This window comes from Clarias gariepinus, chromosome 13 (genome assembly GCF_024256425.1).
Source record: "Clarias gariepinus isolate MV-2021 ecotype Netherlands chromosome 13, CGAR_prim_01v2, whole genome shotgun sequence".
Classification (NCBI taxonomy): domain Eukaryota; kingdom Metazoa; phylum Chordata; class Actinopteri; order Siluriformes; family Clariidae; genus Clarias; species Clarias gariepinus.
Window position 1 is genome coordinate 10444869 of NC_071112.1, and position 18466 is coordinate 10463334.

At 38.3% G+C, this 18466-nt stretch overlaps 1 protein-coding gene across 2 annotated transcripts in view; it reads right to left on the reverse strand.

Moving 5' to 3' along the window:
• Positions 1–4778: 4778 nt before the first annotated feature.
• The window catches only part of slc8a1b (solute carrier family 8 member 1b), a 58285-nt gene continuing 44597 nt past the window's right edge, over positions 4779–18466 (reverse strand). For both annotated transcript variants that reach the window (XM_053509538.1, XM_053509539.1), the window contains exons 6-7: positions 17473–17748; positions 4779–11392 (exon numbers count right to left, since the gene is read on the reverse strand). In XM_053509538.1, the coding sequence (XP_053365513.1) occupies positions 11016–11392; positions 17473–17748 (653 nt within the window). In that variant the 3' untranslated portion in view covers positions 4779–11015. The remainder of the gene's footprint in view (positions 11393–17472; positions 17749–18466) is intronic.

Sequence of the window (18466 nt, forward strand, 5' to 3'; positions counted from 1 at the left end):
TGGAGTGGATGTGAGTAAATGAAGTAGAGCGGAGTGGGTGTGAGTGGAGTGGATGTTAGTGGAATGTAGGAGATGTGCATGAGGGTGGTGTGGATGTGAGTGTTGTGGATGTGAATGTGGTGGATGCGAGTGGAGTGGATGTGGGTGGTGTGGACGTGAGTGGTGGTGGATGTGAATAGAGTGGATGTGAGTGATGTGGATGCGGGTGTCATAAATTTAAATGTACTGGATGCAAGTGCAGCAATGTTGAAAATAAATCTTCAAATGAAACACCTGAAGAAGGTGCTGAAAGCCTGAGCCACTTTTTTGGGGTGTTGGAGATTGTGTGATCGACTTCAACCCTGAGTACACTGGCCTTACTGTTCAACATGAGGAGCTATACAAGAACATACAATCACACAGTTACACAACTAAATAAACCAATTAGCCCAATTAAATTCTTTCTGGATTTGTGTGTGTGTGTGTGTGTGTGTGTGTGTGTATGTTTGCTGTTGTTGATTACAATAAACCACTACACACAACAACACCCACACAAGCACTTCAGGTCATCATCTGGCATTTATGTGCTATTCTCTAACACACACACACACACACACACACACACACACACACATGCACACATTTCTACCCAGAAAAACACAAATTCAGCAAACTGGGCAATTACTAGAAGCTGCATGCCATTTTCTGATAACTGCTGCTAAAAATGTGACAAATCCTAAGTGCTTTGTTGAGCAGCTGTGTGTGTGTGTGTGTGTGTGTGTGTGTGTGTGTGTGTGCACTACTCATAGTCTGAGATGTGCCATTTAGTGCTTCTGTTCTGAGTGTGACTGACAATTGAGCAATCACACACACACACACACACACACACACACACACACACACACACACACACACACACAGAACAAATGTCACTCTCCATCCTCTACAGCTGCAGTGCTATTTCTTCTCCAAGATCCTGAAAAAACATGAAAATGTATGGGCATGTTTTTTTTTTTTTTATTGTGCCACCTGGAAAACTGGAAAGTGCTGAAAGTGTTCTGGAAATGAAAGAGAGAATTCCTGAAAAATGTAACGCTGAGCTCACAATCAGACACAAATTAAACCAGGGCAATATGAGAATTTTCATTTTAATAATCCTAATCCTGTGTGTGTATGTATGTGTCTGTCTGTGTGTGTTTCAGTAAATCATTGAGTGACAGGCAGTGTGATGAAGTGAAACCGTCAAGCTGATTATTCTCCTCTAACAGCATGTCCTCTTACACCAATTACAGCAATTTACCAACAATAACCATTTACCAATGACATCATACTTTTTACCCGCTTATAGTTTTCCACTGCCCAGCCAAAAAAAAAATCTTTTTCTTGTATCGATCTTGTATTAATGATGGGAGAGTCGGAGCATTGCGTAAAGCCTCCTCCAGCACATCTCAAAGATTCTCAATGGGTTTAAGGTCTGGACTCTGTTGTGGCCAATACGTGTTTAAAAATGATGTCTCATGCTCTCTCAACCACTTTTTCACATTTTAAGCCTGATGAATCCTGGCATCGTCATTTTGGAATATGCCCGTGCCATCAATGAATAAAAAATCCATTAATGGAAAAACCTGTTCAGTCAGTATTTTTAGTCAGCTGACCTCATTTATTTGGGCACAAAACATTGCTGAGGCTCGACCTGACCAACAGAAGTAACTCCAGATCGTTATATTATTACAAGATCGATACAAGAAATGTATAAGATCCTGGACTGAAATAAATGCTGTGACTTTGCAAAAGTTTATTGAAAAGATGCCTCAGCGAATGCGCGCCATAATCAAAGAGAAAGGCGGTCCAGAGAAATATTAAAGTGTGTGGCGTTTTTTTTTTGCTGGGCCAACTGGTCCAAGCAATTTCTGCATTTTTCTTTGTCAAGTGCTCATTTAAATACACTTCAGTACCTTTAAGTTTCTTAGCTTCCTTCAGGATTTCCACCTTGTGCTTTCTACTTGCAAACTTAACAATGATTTTAGGTTTAGTTTTTTTTTATCCTTACTTGGAAGATTGTGACATGCTGAAATTAGCTAACTGTCCAGAGGAATATTTTTACTCTTCATGAAGCGCACCACTTGTTGCTCCAGTGTTTCAAGCTCCTCAGATGGTGCATCCTCACCTTGTTGGTCACCAGATGGGCCTATAGCCCTGGCATAACTTTGATGCCTAGTGTCTAACTCTGGAATACTGTTCCAAATCATCTACCCTTTGTTCCAGGAACTCAATACGTTCATCCTTCTGTTGAATAATAGTTTCAATGCTTTTCTCCATGAGGCCTGTCAATTTTCTTTGTTGTTCCACCACTTCACTTATTTCCCTTGACATAAAATTCAGGGAATTTTAGATTTCCGCCATTTCAACCGCTATTTTTGCATTAGTGGCCATTGTACTCCAAACAGACTTGACTTTTGTCAAGTGCAATTTAATGATTTTAATAGATTTCATTTGGCCTTTGAGCAAAGGGAAACAGTAGCAGCCATCTTACTCAAAGCTACGCCCTGTTAATTGTCCCCTATTTATCTGCCTTTCTTCTTACCCTGATGCACCCAGCACTCTAGAGCAGGGGGAAATCTGGATTCACCAGACCTTTTTCCTAATGTTCGACAGTCCATTCTTCAAGCTTTTCCCCATGATTATCCTCACTGACAAAACAGTGGCTGTTTCGTCCTAATCCCTTCCATTCGCTTCACATTGTGCATGTGGAAATGCTCACTATAAGGCACATGTACAGCTAGTTATGTGACTGAGGAACCCCAAAAGAAGACAGAAACACATTTCCCAAAATATCAATGATTACACAAGTTTTTAATCTGTCTTTTTTTTTTTATCAGCGGAGCATGCGTTTATACACGTGCATGTGAGTGACCTGTTGCTATGAAAACAATAACATATTAGCACGAGCGCATTAATATAAAGCTGTGCTACTGTCAGAGCTGCTATTAAAATTAATCAATACTTTCTGACTAGAGTCCACAGCTGTGTGAGCTGTGCTGTGTATAGTGCATTTGTGAGACTGTGTATCAATGAGTTAGTTACAATTAATAATCTAGCAGAGATACATATATGTTGAAATAATTGTTGAGAACTGGTGCTATTAGGTTGATGAATGCTGCTGTATGTTTATGCTAAAAGCACATGCTCTCGAGTGCAAAAGACTGCATCAACTGCATCATTTTCCATTTCTTTAAATGGAAAAAAGTACCATATTTTTAAACTTTTTCTGTGATGGAAAAAATTACATCAATCTCAATGCATATGAATAAATAAATAAATAAATAAACTGATGCATATAAGCTTGCTAACAAGATGTCTTGCTAGGTTTTCAGTTGCTTATCCAGATAACTTGCTGTGGTTTACCATGCTAGCTACCTACAACACATGGCTGCATTTATGGTTGTTAATTAGCAAAATTGCTAGAATTCTGGTTTCTAACTACTGTAGGTAGACTTCTATGTTTTACCAAGCTTACTATCTAGATTTCTTAGTGTTAATGTCTAGCTAACATGCTTTGTTTCACAATGCTAACTACTAAGATTGCTACATTTTGTTTGATAAGTTACCAGATTTTTGGCTGGCAACTACTGATATTGCTAAAACTTTGGTTACTCATTAGCTATTTAGGATGCCATATGCTGACTACCTAGACCAGACGTCCACCACACCTACTGTAAACACACCCATTAAACCTTTCCTTTTAGTTAAATCAGCTTGATTTTGATGTGCTAGTCCGACAAATTGCTAAAGATTTTCACCCCTTTAGCGGTTAGCACTGTCGCCTTGCACCTTCAGGGTTTGGGGTTCGATTCCCGGCCAGGCTCGATTCCCGTCTCTGTGTTCATGGAGTTTGCATGATCTCTCCGTGCTTGGTGGGTTTCCTCTGGGTACTCCGGTTTCCTCCCCAGTCTAAAGATATGCAGGTTAGGCTTATTGGCGTTTGCAAATTGCCCGTAGTGTGAATGAGTGTGTGCCCTGCGATGGATTGGCACCCTGCTCAGAGTGTACCCTGCCTTGTGCCCTAAACCTCCTGGGATAGGCTACAGGTCCCCGCAACCCTGAATACAGGATAAAGCGGTATAGAAGATAAATGAGTGAGAGAGTGAAGTAGACTTAGAAGGTTTAGGGTTAGGTGAAAAATTAATAAGTCTACAATGTAAAACAAAATTAACAGTCTTAAGCAGGCATTTAAAAGTAAATTACCTGATTTTATTATTAGTTCATAACTTTGTTGCTGTGATAAAGGAAATATTACTTTAATTTATAGCACTGTGCAAAAGTCTAAGACACCCTTGGTTTTTTTGTTGACATCAAGTCAGTAAAAAAAATCAGATTTTCAAACATTCCAACATAAATTTGTAATCTTACTGGCTTCTGGGTTTTGCATAAGGAAAGAAGAGGGAAGGATTGTCACACCAGTTATTGAGATTTTTCCATTAATTATTAAATGTAGGAACAATACATTAAATTAAAAAAAAAAATTTTTTTTACGTCGTCCTTGATCTACAGCAGATATTTGCATGTGCCTTTTGCACAGTAACTTAGATTATCTGTACCTTAAATTTTGATAGTGGTAAGAGTTAACAAACTTTTGCACTTGATATATTTTATTAACCTAAATTTCACTGGGCAAGCATTTGGAGATAGAGGATAGCGAGAGAGAGAGAGTGAGAGAGTTTGTGTGTGTGTGTGTGTGTGTGAGAAAGAGAGAGCATATACTATATACAGACACAATAAAGACACAGCAGTCAGTAAGCTCTAAACAGGATTTCCCAAACTTTATTTCCTGTGTAGAGGTGTACCATGGGGGCGATCACAGTTAGTGGACTTCCTTCTTATTAGTCTGAGTGCAAACTTAAATATCAGCAAAAAAATCTAATGAAAAAAAAACAGCATTTTTAATTCTTCATCATCAGAGTAAAATGTAAATGTTAGATTTTTGGAACCAGAGAGAGATGGAGTGTGAAGGAGAGAGCAAAGTAATTATTAAAGACACCTTGCATCTGAACAGACGTGTTTGAATAAAACACTGCTCTTCGTTCATGATTCTCCATTCGGCTCAAAATACCTGTAATTTTGTCAGGAAAAAAAAATGATGACATAGTATATAACTATTCTATAATGCAATAATGAAGTGTAACTTTATTAGTTATCAAACATTAATAGTCTATAATTAACTGTAATATGATCACAAAAACAAGTTTAAATCATTTCCGTCACAATTACTGTCCTAAAAGAGAAGTTGAATGTGACACGCTTTTAAACTTGTTCTTTAGGTTCTTAATTTCAAAACATGCGGCAAAACTAATCATTAGCACGCAGCTAGTATGTCAGTGTGATTATCATCCCTCCAGCTTTTAAAACATGTTAGCAAAACTGTCACTAGTCAACTAGGAAATTAAACATGCTAGTGTTTTTTTTATATTAAAATAATAATTACGTTCCATTGTTTTGATTGTTAAATGTGAGAATTGTGACAAGAAAATAGTAATAAATAGTGATGATTAGCAGTTTGTTTGAAATTCCAGCCTAGCCTCATAAATATTAATATTAAACGAATAATAACTGAGGTTGGAGGTTTATAGCTAAAAAGCGAAGTATATTCATATTTAACAGTTTCGTGATTAAGGTAGGAAATACAAACAGTCAGAATGAGAGCCAGCTAGTAACTAAGTATAACTAGCTAGCTATAAGTGCACATTTTGTCTCGTTAGCTAGCGATGTCGTATAATAACTAGCATGCTAAATTTTTGTCTCGTTATCTACTTTGTTAATGCGCTAAATGGAAAATTAGGGAATGTTAACTCGCTCATTCCTATGCAGTAAAGGGTGTAACATGCTAGCTAGTAAAAAAGAATAAATAATTATTGCTAATGTCAGTTAGGTCAGATCTTCTCACAAACACTGTCATTATTTAAATGCAGCATTTAAAAATATAAAAAATCATATTAGTGTTTGATAACTGATGATGTAAAACAAGGTGGTTAGTGCCGACTTTTTCTTCTCAACTTCAAGTCATAATCATGATAATGCAAGGTGTCAATGGTTGAGAGTCATTAAGCAAGAGAGAGAGAGAGAAAGAGAGAGAGAGAGAGAGTCAAACAAGAAAGTAAGATTATCAAAGATATTATTAAACCCCTGAAAAAACGAGTCCATCTGAGCAGCGAGAGGGGCATAGGGGTTAAAATGATGACAATACACACACACATACACACGCACACACACACACACACACACACACACACACACTGCTCAGTGAAGGAACTAAGACATACATCTAAAAGGCAATATTTGTCATTCTTGAGTTGAATAAAGGGCTTTAAATAAATATGTGATAATGCAGAGGCAATAACACAATTGCCTCAATTTCACTGTACACTATATACACACAAACTTGCAATGACAAAGTAGCCTTTCATGAATAATTATAATAATCTATCCTCAAATAATAATAATACAACTATGGCAACAAGCAAGTACAGGAGTTGTTATTATTATTATTAATAATATCCTCATTAATATTGTTATCTTCATCTTCATCATCATCAATATTGTTATCATTATTAATATTACGATTTATACAAGTACCCATGCATTCCTCATCATTAAATTCCTCACGGCACTGTCCGGAACGACAGATACTGCCTTTTTTCTTTCCAACATATGTGCAAGATAAAAACGCAAATAAAATCGAAATATCTACACAAACATCTTTCAGAACCGTTCATCAACGACATTAATGAGTGAGTTACTGCTTACTATATACAGACAGGTTAGCATCCATGCACAGTGTCAACAACTAGCACGTTAACATTCCAAATATGAAACAAAGGGCGGGGTTTAGGGTGGGGTGCTCGGGAAAGAGGGAGGGATTTTGAAATGCAAGACCACCATCCACAATCGGTGCGGAGGAAAACTGAGACGTACAAACGTTCCATCAGACTCTGAAACTGAACACAAAGCCAGGTGTGAGTGAACTAGCAAAAACTTTTACCTACTATATAATATATTCCTGAACATATATATATATATATATATATATATATATATATATATATATATTTTTTTTTTTAAGTGCTAGAGATTTCGAGCAGAATTTAGACAATAATACAAAGTTAAATATAAAACAATTACTAAATATCATAACATGACGTAATTCAACATGGCTGCTCATGACCTTTTTAAAAACCAAAATTCCAAATTAAACATTTTCTCAGAAATTGAGTTATTACCCTAGGGCAAAAAAGGGTTTCATTTGGGACTAAAAAGTTGCAGAATAAAGCAGTAAGCTAATGTGCTACTTAGTGGGATGTATAAAGTGAAATCCTGGATATACAGTATAAAATACCACTCAGTTAAAGCCTTTAAGCATGAGTGTGTAGCAATGTTACAGCTAGTACAGCAACTTATGAACAATGTTGGACCAGATTCTATACGTTTTACAATTCGTAACATTTCTGCATGTAGTGTTTTAATTTGCGTAAAAGACATTTACTAGCATTTTAGATCCTCTAGTGTTATTTAGAGTTGTGGCTTAGCAGCTGACATAAAGTTTTAATAGTTTTTGCTATTGCACTCATATCTAACCACCTGATGCCAACATATTCCAGGACCGGAGTCTGACAGCACGCTGTAGACGTGTCCAACCGACCGTGACGACACACGTACACACACCGAGATGCAGACACATTCAGAGATGCACGCCGCGATCAGTAGGAGGCCACGCCCACAGGAAGTCCGTTGCGGCAGAGTATGGCTGTAATTCACACGTGTCCACCGTCTTCTTCTTCATCTCACATTGTCATGTTTTTTTATTTCTTTTGACTGTTTTTCAAGGACTATCAAGGGTCTGTTTCTTTGTCCTTTTTTAAATTATTGTGTTTTGTGTTTGAATGTAAAGTGTGTGTTTGTATGTGTGTGTATTTTCTTTGTATTGCAACACCATCCAAGTCATTCGTCTCAATAAAGAAACATCAGGAAACTTTTTTTTGGAATTAGAAAAAAAAACAAGGAAATAAAAACCAAAAGGAACAGCCAGGTTTGCGTTTTTCCTTCAGTGTTAAACTACAGCCCTAAAACATTTGCTAAGAATTGCCACCAAATGTGTATATTTCTATATTCAATGTGTATATTTGTATATTGTAAATTTGTATATTCCGTATAAATTCTCGTACGAAAGTCCTCCAAGGCCATTTTTCAAATATTACATTTGAATTCTTTTCTTTCTGTAAAAAAAACATTAGCGTCAAATACAAAACCCAGTTGTATCGCTAGAATTTGATTTAGAAATGATTTCACAATTTTCCCTTTGGCATTTTTTTTTATCAATCAAACTACACTACAATTAGTGTTTATCTCAACTATAAATGTACTGAGTCTTAGCTGCTAGCATGTCTACTCTAAATTAGCACAAAAATCTAGACTCTAAAAGGAAAAAAAGATAAAAAATGTTTATTTTAAAGACAGTCCAATGGGACATTTTTACCTTCTCCAAAAAAAAAAATGCTAGCTACACTGAGTGTCGTATCGTGGCTAATCTACAGGTTTAAAACCAGACTAAATTGAGCAATTGTATTTTAACTCATGCTAATTTGCTAAAGTGTTACCCTTACTTATAAACCTCAGCAGGACTAGAGGGAACGCACGCCCTTGTAAACTGCACTGTATGTGTGTGTGTGTGTGTGTGTGTGTGTGTGTGTGTGTGTGTGTGCATGAGAGAGAGATTTTATCTAGTGACTATGATGTAAAATGTGAATGACCTTAGCTGTGTGTGTGTGTGTGTGTGTGTGTGTGTGTAGAACAGTCTTCAGTGTAAACTCGGGCAGAAACAATACGCAGAATCGAATGAGGCCACTTAGGGCGTGAAAATTATGTTGTTTAACGTCAATTAAAGGTAATCAAACATTAAAAGCAAAGACTTGAATATGTAGTGAAACAAAACGGGGCACAAAGCTCCAAATGTTAGAGTGTTGGCTAATTTAGAACATCTGATTCGACTATATCGGGGAAGAAACACACACTGAACACAGAGAAAATGAGCTAGCTACTAGCTCACACAGATTAGCTAACTGTACACAAAAAGCGTGGCATTAATTCACTGAACGACGGGCAACTGAGTCTCAGCTGTGACCGAAAGGTTGGACACACGCCGTTACACGTACGACTCACACGATTCACAGACTTTTACAAAACACTGAAGGTTAGAAATAGAATATAGACCTAAAGAATGTGGTGGGAGTTTAGCTCAATGATTCAGATCAGCAGCAACTGAACAAGAGGAATGTCTCAGTGCATGGCAGTAAATGATACCGACTCAGTTTAGTGACTCGTTTAAAACTACGCAATGAATCATTTCTAGTGACTGATACTGATTCATTTATCTTTCTGATTTGTTTAAAAATGGAATCAGTCATGAATAAAAATAGTCTAGTGACTAATTCAAATTTAGATTTGTTTGTTGTAATGATTCATTTACAAAAAAGGGCCGAGGTGTTTGTGGTCCAATCTTGCCTTAACGATTTCAGCTCTGTGATTCATTCAAAAAAGATTGAAGCAATCACCAATGAATCATTATGAGTGACTTATACCGATTAATTCACCTTATGATTCGGTTAAAAAGACTGAAATGTTTGTAAAGTTGTGAACAATGTCACTTGATACAAATGAAAGTGCGAAAATTAACCAATTTTCCAGATAACGCATCACAGCGCACTGCTCTTTCCAGCGACCCTTCAACTGCTGTTTATCTCCTACAGCAGTTTTATGATGAAAACTTTTAAGCTATAAGTTATACTTAAAGCTATGTGCGATAAAACAATGTTATTTTGTGCACCTCCATACGTTTAGTGGCTCAATACCTTTTTACGTTGTTAACGTTTTACATTCACATGAAATTACAATCAATCAAACAGGTGTGATTAGCTGGAGGTGCGTTACGATTGACATATAAATAAGTCAGAGTTATCGTAGTGTTTAGGTAAATTAAATTGCTTTGTGTAAACCTGCTTTGTGTGTTTGTAGGTATTGTAGGACACTAAATTTTAGCAACTTTAGCATTTAAATTTCAAATTCTGTTCAAGCAGAGAAGACATTCCACTGAAACACTAACTTAAACTCTAGAGATAGTGTGTACGTACAGTCTAACCTGTGAGAGAAATAGATCCAGTATCATGATGAACATGGTTAGGTATTAACAGCTTAGACAGATTTTGTTGCTGAAAAATGAAAATGGCATTGAAAGGACCAAAAGTCCACAAAAGGACCTGAATAGTGCACTTCTACGTCATCATAACTACAGTACGTTACCCAGGATTCCATTCTCTCATTTCCTGGAACCTGGGCTCAAGTAAGATGTAAAGTGTTTTAGTACTGGCTTATTATCAAGTTGTCAAGTGTTAAATTTTTTAACGCATTATTTTCTGCAAAATCACACCCTCTGTGCGTAGCCAGTGAGGAACCATGACCAGCCAACAAGGGTCCAATCAGATTCAGTCTTTCAGCCAGAGGCACGTAGAGGGGCGTGTGAAGCAGCAAAGAGAAAATAAATAAAATTGAACATTTAACAATTTACAGCATATTATAAATCATTTCCTCTTCATTTGTGTTCAGCTGTTCCTCAGTTTATGTTGTCATATCGCTTTTAATCAGAACCAAAAAGAAACAAAAAAGAACTAAAACTTATTAGCAGAGTTAGCAAAGTACCGTTGTTACTAGCTACTCATTTCTTTATATTTACTTTCCTTTACATTTTTTAAATCTTTCTATGTCAGTTATCTATACTCAGCCGAAATGGGTAAAAACTCTATCCATGTATCGCCTGACGTGGCTTCCTTTCTTTGAGCATCCATTATTTCTCTTAATCTGTGTGTGTGTGTGTATGACACTGTGTGAGTGTAAGTATCTTTATATGGACATTGGTGTGTTGGTATGTGTGTGTGATTCCATGTGTGTGTGTGTGTGTGTGTGTGTGTATGTGTATGTTTGTGTGTGTGTGTTTAGAAGCCCTTGATGTGGCAGTAAGCCTCGAGTGAGGAGAACAAGATATAGATCAGCCACAGGCTGACAAAGAGCATGGTTGTGAGCGCTTTGGCAGTCCTCGGGCCTCCCAGCTCACCACCGATGTCAGGTCGGCGCCGGTACATGAGCGTAGCCACACAGATGAAGGCGAAGATGGTGAAGAGCGTGACTGAGAAGGCCAGGTTGCCTGGCTCCACACGAAACTCACGCCCTTTTGATTGGTGGTAGATGGCTGCAATGGACCATGCTACACCGATGCCCAGGAACACGTTAACGGCATTGCTGCCTGTCACGTTCCCGATAGACGCATCAGCATACTGGTCCTGGATCGCAGCCACTTTACTGGCAAATGTGTCTAAGGAAAAAAAGGAAAAGTACCAATATTTAGATGCTTGAAGACTTGGTCTAAATGCTTCCCTCTAGTGGTCAAATACGGTACTCTGTTTTATATCACCTTCTATGAAACATTTTATACCAGTTACATCTGTTGGATAATGTCACACTTTCAGATGATAAGGGACTTCAAATGGTTCTTTTTTATTTACATTCATATGATAGTAAATCTGAAATAGTGAGCTATAAGACATAAATAAACATAAAATGAGTGTAAAACGTATATCCACAACAAGGAAAATGAAGCATATTATAAATACAGCGTTAGACTGAGGGAAATAACATTAACTATATATATACTAAGGTCAATAAAAAAAAAATAATAGTCACATTGAGATAAATAAACATATGCAATAGTATACTGGAGTACTGAGGTAAATAATGTATACCATACAGTAGCTATGCTGCGCTAAATAACACTATATTTACAGTATACTGTGGTAAATAATTTATACTATATAGGTAAATAACAAACTTTTTTATACAGATTTAAATTATGTGTATACTAGTTATGCTATGGTAAATAAGGTATACTATATTTATGCTATGGTAAATAAGGTATACTATATTTACATTGAGGTCAATAATATACACTATAGTTACTGTGAGGTAAACAATGGATACTATAATTCCACTTACGAACATTTGAGTTACGAACATTTGTAGATACGAACAAATCATAGAAGTGGCTCATGTGTAGTGTACAAAAATAGACTACAGTGTACCAGATGCCATTATTTAGAATTATATACCATTTTTTCAGTGTGTAAGTCTTCTTCCTTTCAGGGGTCGCCACAGCGAATCATCTTCCTCCATCTAACTCTATCCTCTGCATCCTCTTCTCTCACACCAACTAACTTCATGTCCTCTCTCACTGCATCCATAAATCTCCTCTTTGGTCTTCCTCTAGACCTCCTGCCTGGCAGTTCCAACCTCAGCATCCTTCTACCGATATAGTCACAATCTCTCCTCTTAACAACCACCTTAATCTGGCCTTAATACGGTTGTCCCTCTGATGGACTCATTATTGATGCTATCCTTCCATGTCGCTCCCAAAGAGAGCCTTAACATCTTCATCTCTGCTACCTCCAAATCTGCCTCCTTTCTTTTCCTCAGTGCCGCTGTCTTTAAACCGTAAAGCATTGCTGGTCTCACCACTATCACCTTTCCTTTCATTCTTGCCGATACCCTTTTATCACATAACACACCTGACACTTTTCTCCACCTGTTCCAACTCGCCTGTACACGTCTCTTCACCTCCTCTCCACACTCTCCATTGCTCTGGACTGTTGACCCTATGTCCTACACCTTCTTCACCTCTGCTCTCTGTGGTCTCACTGTTCCACTTGGGTCCTTCTCATTCACACACATGTACAGTATTCTGTCTTGCTACGGCTAACTTTTATTCCTTTGCTTTCCAGAGCAAACCTCCACCTCTCCAGACTTTCCTCCACCTGTTCCCTGCTCTCGCTACAAAACACAATGTCATCTGCAAAAATCACAGTCCATGGAGACTCCTGTCTAACCTCATCTGTCATCCTGTCTATTACCAGAGAGAACAAGAAGTGGCCCAGAGCCGATCCTTGATGCAGACCCACCTCCGCCTTAAACTCTACTGTCACACCTACAGCACATCTCACCACTGTCTTACAGCTCTCATACAAGTCCTGAACCACTCTAACGTACTTCTCTGCCACTCCAGACTTCCTCATATAATACCACAACTTCTCTCACGGCACCCTGTCATACACTTTTTGTAAATCTACAAAGATACAATGCAACTCCATATTACTTTCTCTGTACTTCTCCATTAGCATCCTCAAAGCAAATACTGCATCTGATGTACTCTTTCTAGGAATGAAACCATAATGCTGCTTACAAATGCTCACCTCTGCCCTTAACGTAGCACTACTACTCTTTCCCACAGCTTCATTGTATGGATGACCAGCTTTATTCCTCTGTAGTTGCCACAGCTCTGCACATCTCCCTTGCTCTTGAAAATCAGCAGCAATGCACTTCTCCTCCAATCCTCTGGAATCCTCTCCAAGATCTTGCTAAACAGACTAGTCAGAAACTCTACTGCCACCGCACTTCCATACCTCCACCGGTATGCCATCAGGACCAACAATCTGTAAGTTAATGTAAAAAATGTCCAAAGTCTGGTATATTAAAAATTTGTCAACCTCACTGGTTTAAATGAATCAGTCCACGATGATTAAAGCTGTCCTGATGGTGAATAATACTAATTTCGAAAAAATCTTTGCAAGGTACAAAGTTCACAGTCCACAGCTCTGAGACATATTGTCGTCCATTCAAGCGTGCTGTTAACACCATGTAGCTTTTTCCTCCCCCCGGCTGCATCACCGTCATTCCAGGTCATACCTTTATTTTAGTTTATTTAATGCTTAAAAAAAAAGTAAACTATAATTATGCTAAGGTAAATAAGGTGTATGGTACACTGAGGTAAATTATGTTTTACGATATTTATGCTCAGGTAAACATTTGTGTTATTCAGGTGTATGATATTTACATTGGGGTAAAAAAGGCATATTATAGTTTCACAAAGGTAATTTTTTACTTTTATTTTTTTTCTTAGGTAACATTTACTACAGGTAAGTTAAATAAGGTGTTATGATAGTTACACTGAGGTAAAGATCATTTCCTATATTTACCCTGAGGTAAATAATGTATACTATAGTGAGGTAAATAAGTTTATTCATAGGTACACTGAGGTATATAATGTATACTATAGTAATGATGAGGTAAATAAGTTTATTCATAGGTACACTGAGGTATATAATGTATACTATAGTGACACTGAGGTACAGTAAATAAGATTTATTATAGTTACAATGAGGTAAACAAGGTGTAATGTAAACACACTGAGGTAAATGAAGTGTGTACTATAAATTGTGCTGTTTTTACTCTGGGGTGCAAAAATGTACTACAGTTACGGTGATATACATAATGTGTACTTTAGTTACACTGAGGGAATTAAGGTGTCCTGCAGGCATACGTGGTTTAATATTAAAAAAGAATTGTACTAATCTTACTCTCAGGTAAATAAAGTGTGTTTTAATTACACCAAGAAAGTTAAGGTGTGTTATAATTAAAATAAAATGCACTTCAGTTATACTGAGGGAAATAAAGTGTATTAAAGTTACAGCGAGGGAGATCAGGCGTATAATGAACATTATTATGATTATATTATTGACAGAGCGACAGAAGTACCACAAGCGTACAGAATTCAGCAGGCAATAAAAGCTGCCATCTCTGATTCACAACACCAGCATTTCCAATCTGTTGCTTCCTTTATTTCTCATTTATCGTCACCGTCTCCATGGCATTACCATGGTGATCCTGGGCCGAGTCTCGACCAGACGGTCCGCTATCGCTGCTAACGGTAATGTGGGCGTCGTGGCAACAAGCGCTGCGTCCCACGATCCCCTGCGGGAGAGCCGTTAGCGTTCACAGATCTCAAACTTCCAACCACTTCAAAACAATTACACATCTGAAAGTGCCAAATCTCACAATTATACACCTACACTGCCTTCTGACTATTGTTACTGTGAGTTAGGGTTAAAAAAATAACGTTTGAATTGAATAGTTACACAAATTCACAGTGTGGCTGTGCAAGTTATATACATACAAAGGTTCTGTATTTAGAAACATATCAGTTCATAAAAGAGAAAAAAAAATGTTTACAAATGTAAACAAAGGGGCCACATAGTGGTTGGTGGTTGATTCTACATCGCAGCTACAACGCTAATGGCGCTAACAGGAAGTTTTTGGATTAGCCTGGCGTGAACGTTACATCTTTACTGTGATGCACATTATGTTTGGGTTGTATTGGGATTGTCGGTAAATTTAGAGTGAGAATTTAATCCAGAGTTTGCACACATTGGTCTTCAATCCTACATTACATACCTGCGTTTACAGAAAAGTACAAAACATGTCTTTTTCTTCAATTTTTTTAAAGGGGAGTGTTTGTGGCTAAACAAACCCGGCTTCCTTTGAGGTGCGAACAACACACAAGTGTTTTTTGTAATCTGAATGAGGACGGAAAGATGGAAAGGAAAAATACGATCAGCATGAAAACGGGAAAGAAAAAGAGAGAGAGGCAAAAGAGGTAAATGAAAGGGGCGGGACTAAACCCCTTGGCTGTTTTCCTGCTCTCTCAGCACTACGTGCTGGGACTAATAAACACACACACTGCAGCAGCCATATATTACAGTCCATTTCTTGCTCTGAGTGTGTGTGTGCGTGTGTGTATGTGTGTGCTGCGTCCGTGTTGTCTGTGTGTAAATGCATGTTTGCCCTCTCTGCTGAGAGTCATGACTGATGAAGCTAATCAGTTGGTCACAGTTGGTGAACTTAACAATCCATCACACACGCACACACACACACATACACACACACACACACATACACACACAAACACACACACACACACACACACACACACTTTAGTGGATTCCCCCCTACAGCCCAGATTCCTCTCATCTGTTGGATCGCCGCCATATTGAGGGTCTATTATTCAATCAGTTTGAGTGACGCAGTGAGAATTTAATCCTGAAGTTACACACAACATTACTCAGAGCTCAGAAGATGTTATTCAGAAGTTATGCACATAGAGGCATAGTTTGTCTACAATAGATGTGTGTCTCAGTTACGCTCGATTCTGCACAATTTATAAAATGTAATAAAAATAGAAATAAATCTTATTGTGTTGTTTTCTGTTGACCCCTCACATGATATGAAAATAAAAAAAATGATGTGCTCGTAGGCACAAGGGTGCAGCCCGAGTACTGAAGATATCACAGCCTTGCTGATATTCAGTACAACAGCACGACCTCGAGTGTGATATTGCTTTTATACAACAGTTCCACAAATACCATTTATTGAACTAATTATGATTTATTTGTTTATTTAACCAGTTGTTTTGCTCTGCCAACACATATTATTCCGTGACTGGTAGAACTACCTAACCGTGATGGGAGGAGCTGGAGACCAACAGTTACTGTAATTAACGGGTGAAAGTAGTTTTCATTCTTACTGGTACTATGTAGCCAAAATGAGGTGGAAAACAGTCCTGAGAAACTTACAAGATTTACTTTATATTTCAACTTACTCCGCTTTAGAGTGTCAGCTCCATTAGCCTCGGAGCTCAGGGGTTGAATCCCAAATAGCATTAAACTGAAAGCAAGTGCACTATGTAGGGTGTACAATCACTTGTTCCCTTGATCAAGGGCTAGAGAGGGATTTGGGTTTCAGCCTTGTGTCAGAAACTAGAGTAAGATTTGTCGTGAACAGATTCGATTCGGATCAACTTAGAAGCGATTCTTAAGGAGAAAGCATGTTGTTTAAGATGATGTTATCAGATGTATTTACTTGCTTGTTTGACTGGTTTTGAATGTGGGTTTTTGGCAGGCAGCTGCATGGCCTTAGTACTGCGGACGCTACATGCCTACTTTCAGCTTGACAGTTAGTGTCATTCACAATTGTAGAACGAATAGGATGCTGAGTGATACATATAGTTAAACATTCCTTTGCTGTTTAAGCCTTATGCCTATCAGATTATTCAGGAGGATGTATGATGAATAAACTCTACAACCAGACATACAACCAGAACCAGAATGTGCCATTTAATTCCAGGGATAATATTCAAATTGTGTAAGGTGATGCATTAATGTGTAGAGACTCATAGACTGATCTGCCAGTGCACGGCAGAAAGTTTACCGTAAACAGTGGTTGAATTGTAAAAAATGTTTCAGGGGGCTGGTGAGGTCAAGCCTTTTTTTTTTGGCGATTTGAATGGTTGCTACCTGTGCGTGCACTTTCCTGCACAAACTCAACATAATCAATCTATTAAACGTTGCCTAGCTAAGCTCGCCATACTATAAGGTGTTAAAATAAAATTGTTAGCTGGCTAAAGTTACATAGAATTATTAGCTAGCTAGGTGCGTGTGGTAGCTGGTCCTATAATGGAATGTGTCTGTCTGTCAGCCGTCTCACACGTCTCCCTGGTCATTCCATACTGACCTGGGACGGAGGTGCCGAGAGCGACGAACACCACGGCGGTGACTGAGTCCTTGAGTCCCACGGTGCAGCCGAAGTGACACGCCAGGTCTCCGATGAAAGCCGTCAGGACGCCGATCATGATGATTGACACGACAAAACACGCCCATCCGTTCCAGTAATCAGTGGGCGGGACGAAGGCGAACAGAACCTTCCAGAACACAGTGAGGAAGTGCATGACGTAATCGAAGCAGGATGGGAGCTTCTCCTCCCCGCACTCTTCATCATCATCATCCTCCCCTTTGCACGGAAGAGAGATAAAGAGTGAGAGAGGGAAGCAGAGAGGGAGAGACAGACAGATGGACAAACAGAGAGTGACATTATTACAAGTATTATTACAGTGAGAGCACAAATGACACCTATACACTGTTTATGTAAGCACTAAGCATTACAATACAGACAAACACACATACAGTACATGCTTCACGTTTGATGCTATAAGCTTTTTGATCTTGTTTTCGTGGTTTATTGTCACACTGATGCAGCATCACACCACAAATCTAAAGTCTCTTTAAAGTTTAACTCTTTAAAGTTTCTGCCTGGAGGAGGATGTGAATAAATATGAATAAATGAATATCAGACGCAGCTTAATAGCTTTTTACGCCAGCCAACTACACACACACACACACACACACACACACATGGCAAGTGTTTGTGTGATTAGAACTCTGCATTTGTGTATCATGTGTAAGCCTGTTGGTTTGATCTCCATGGTAACGGTGTGTGAGCAAACCATGGCTCAGTCTTCACACTCACACAGTTCACAGTGCACACACACACACACACACACATGCACAGACAGATAGGCTTCACAATGTTACCCCGAGTAAATCAACTGAGTGGAACAAACAGTTTGACATTTAAATCTTTTAAACCATTAACCCTCTTAGTGTCTGTCTGTCTGTGTGTGTGTGTGTGTGTGTGTGTACGAGTGTGGGAAAGAGACACTTTTCATCCC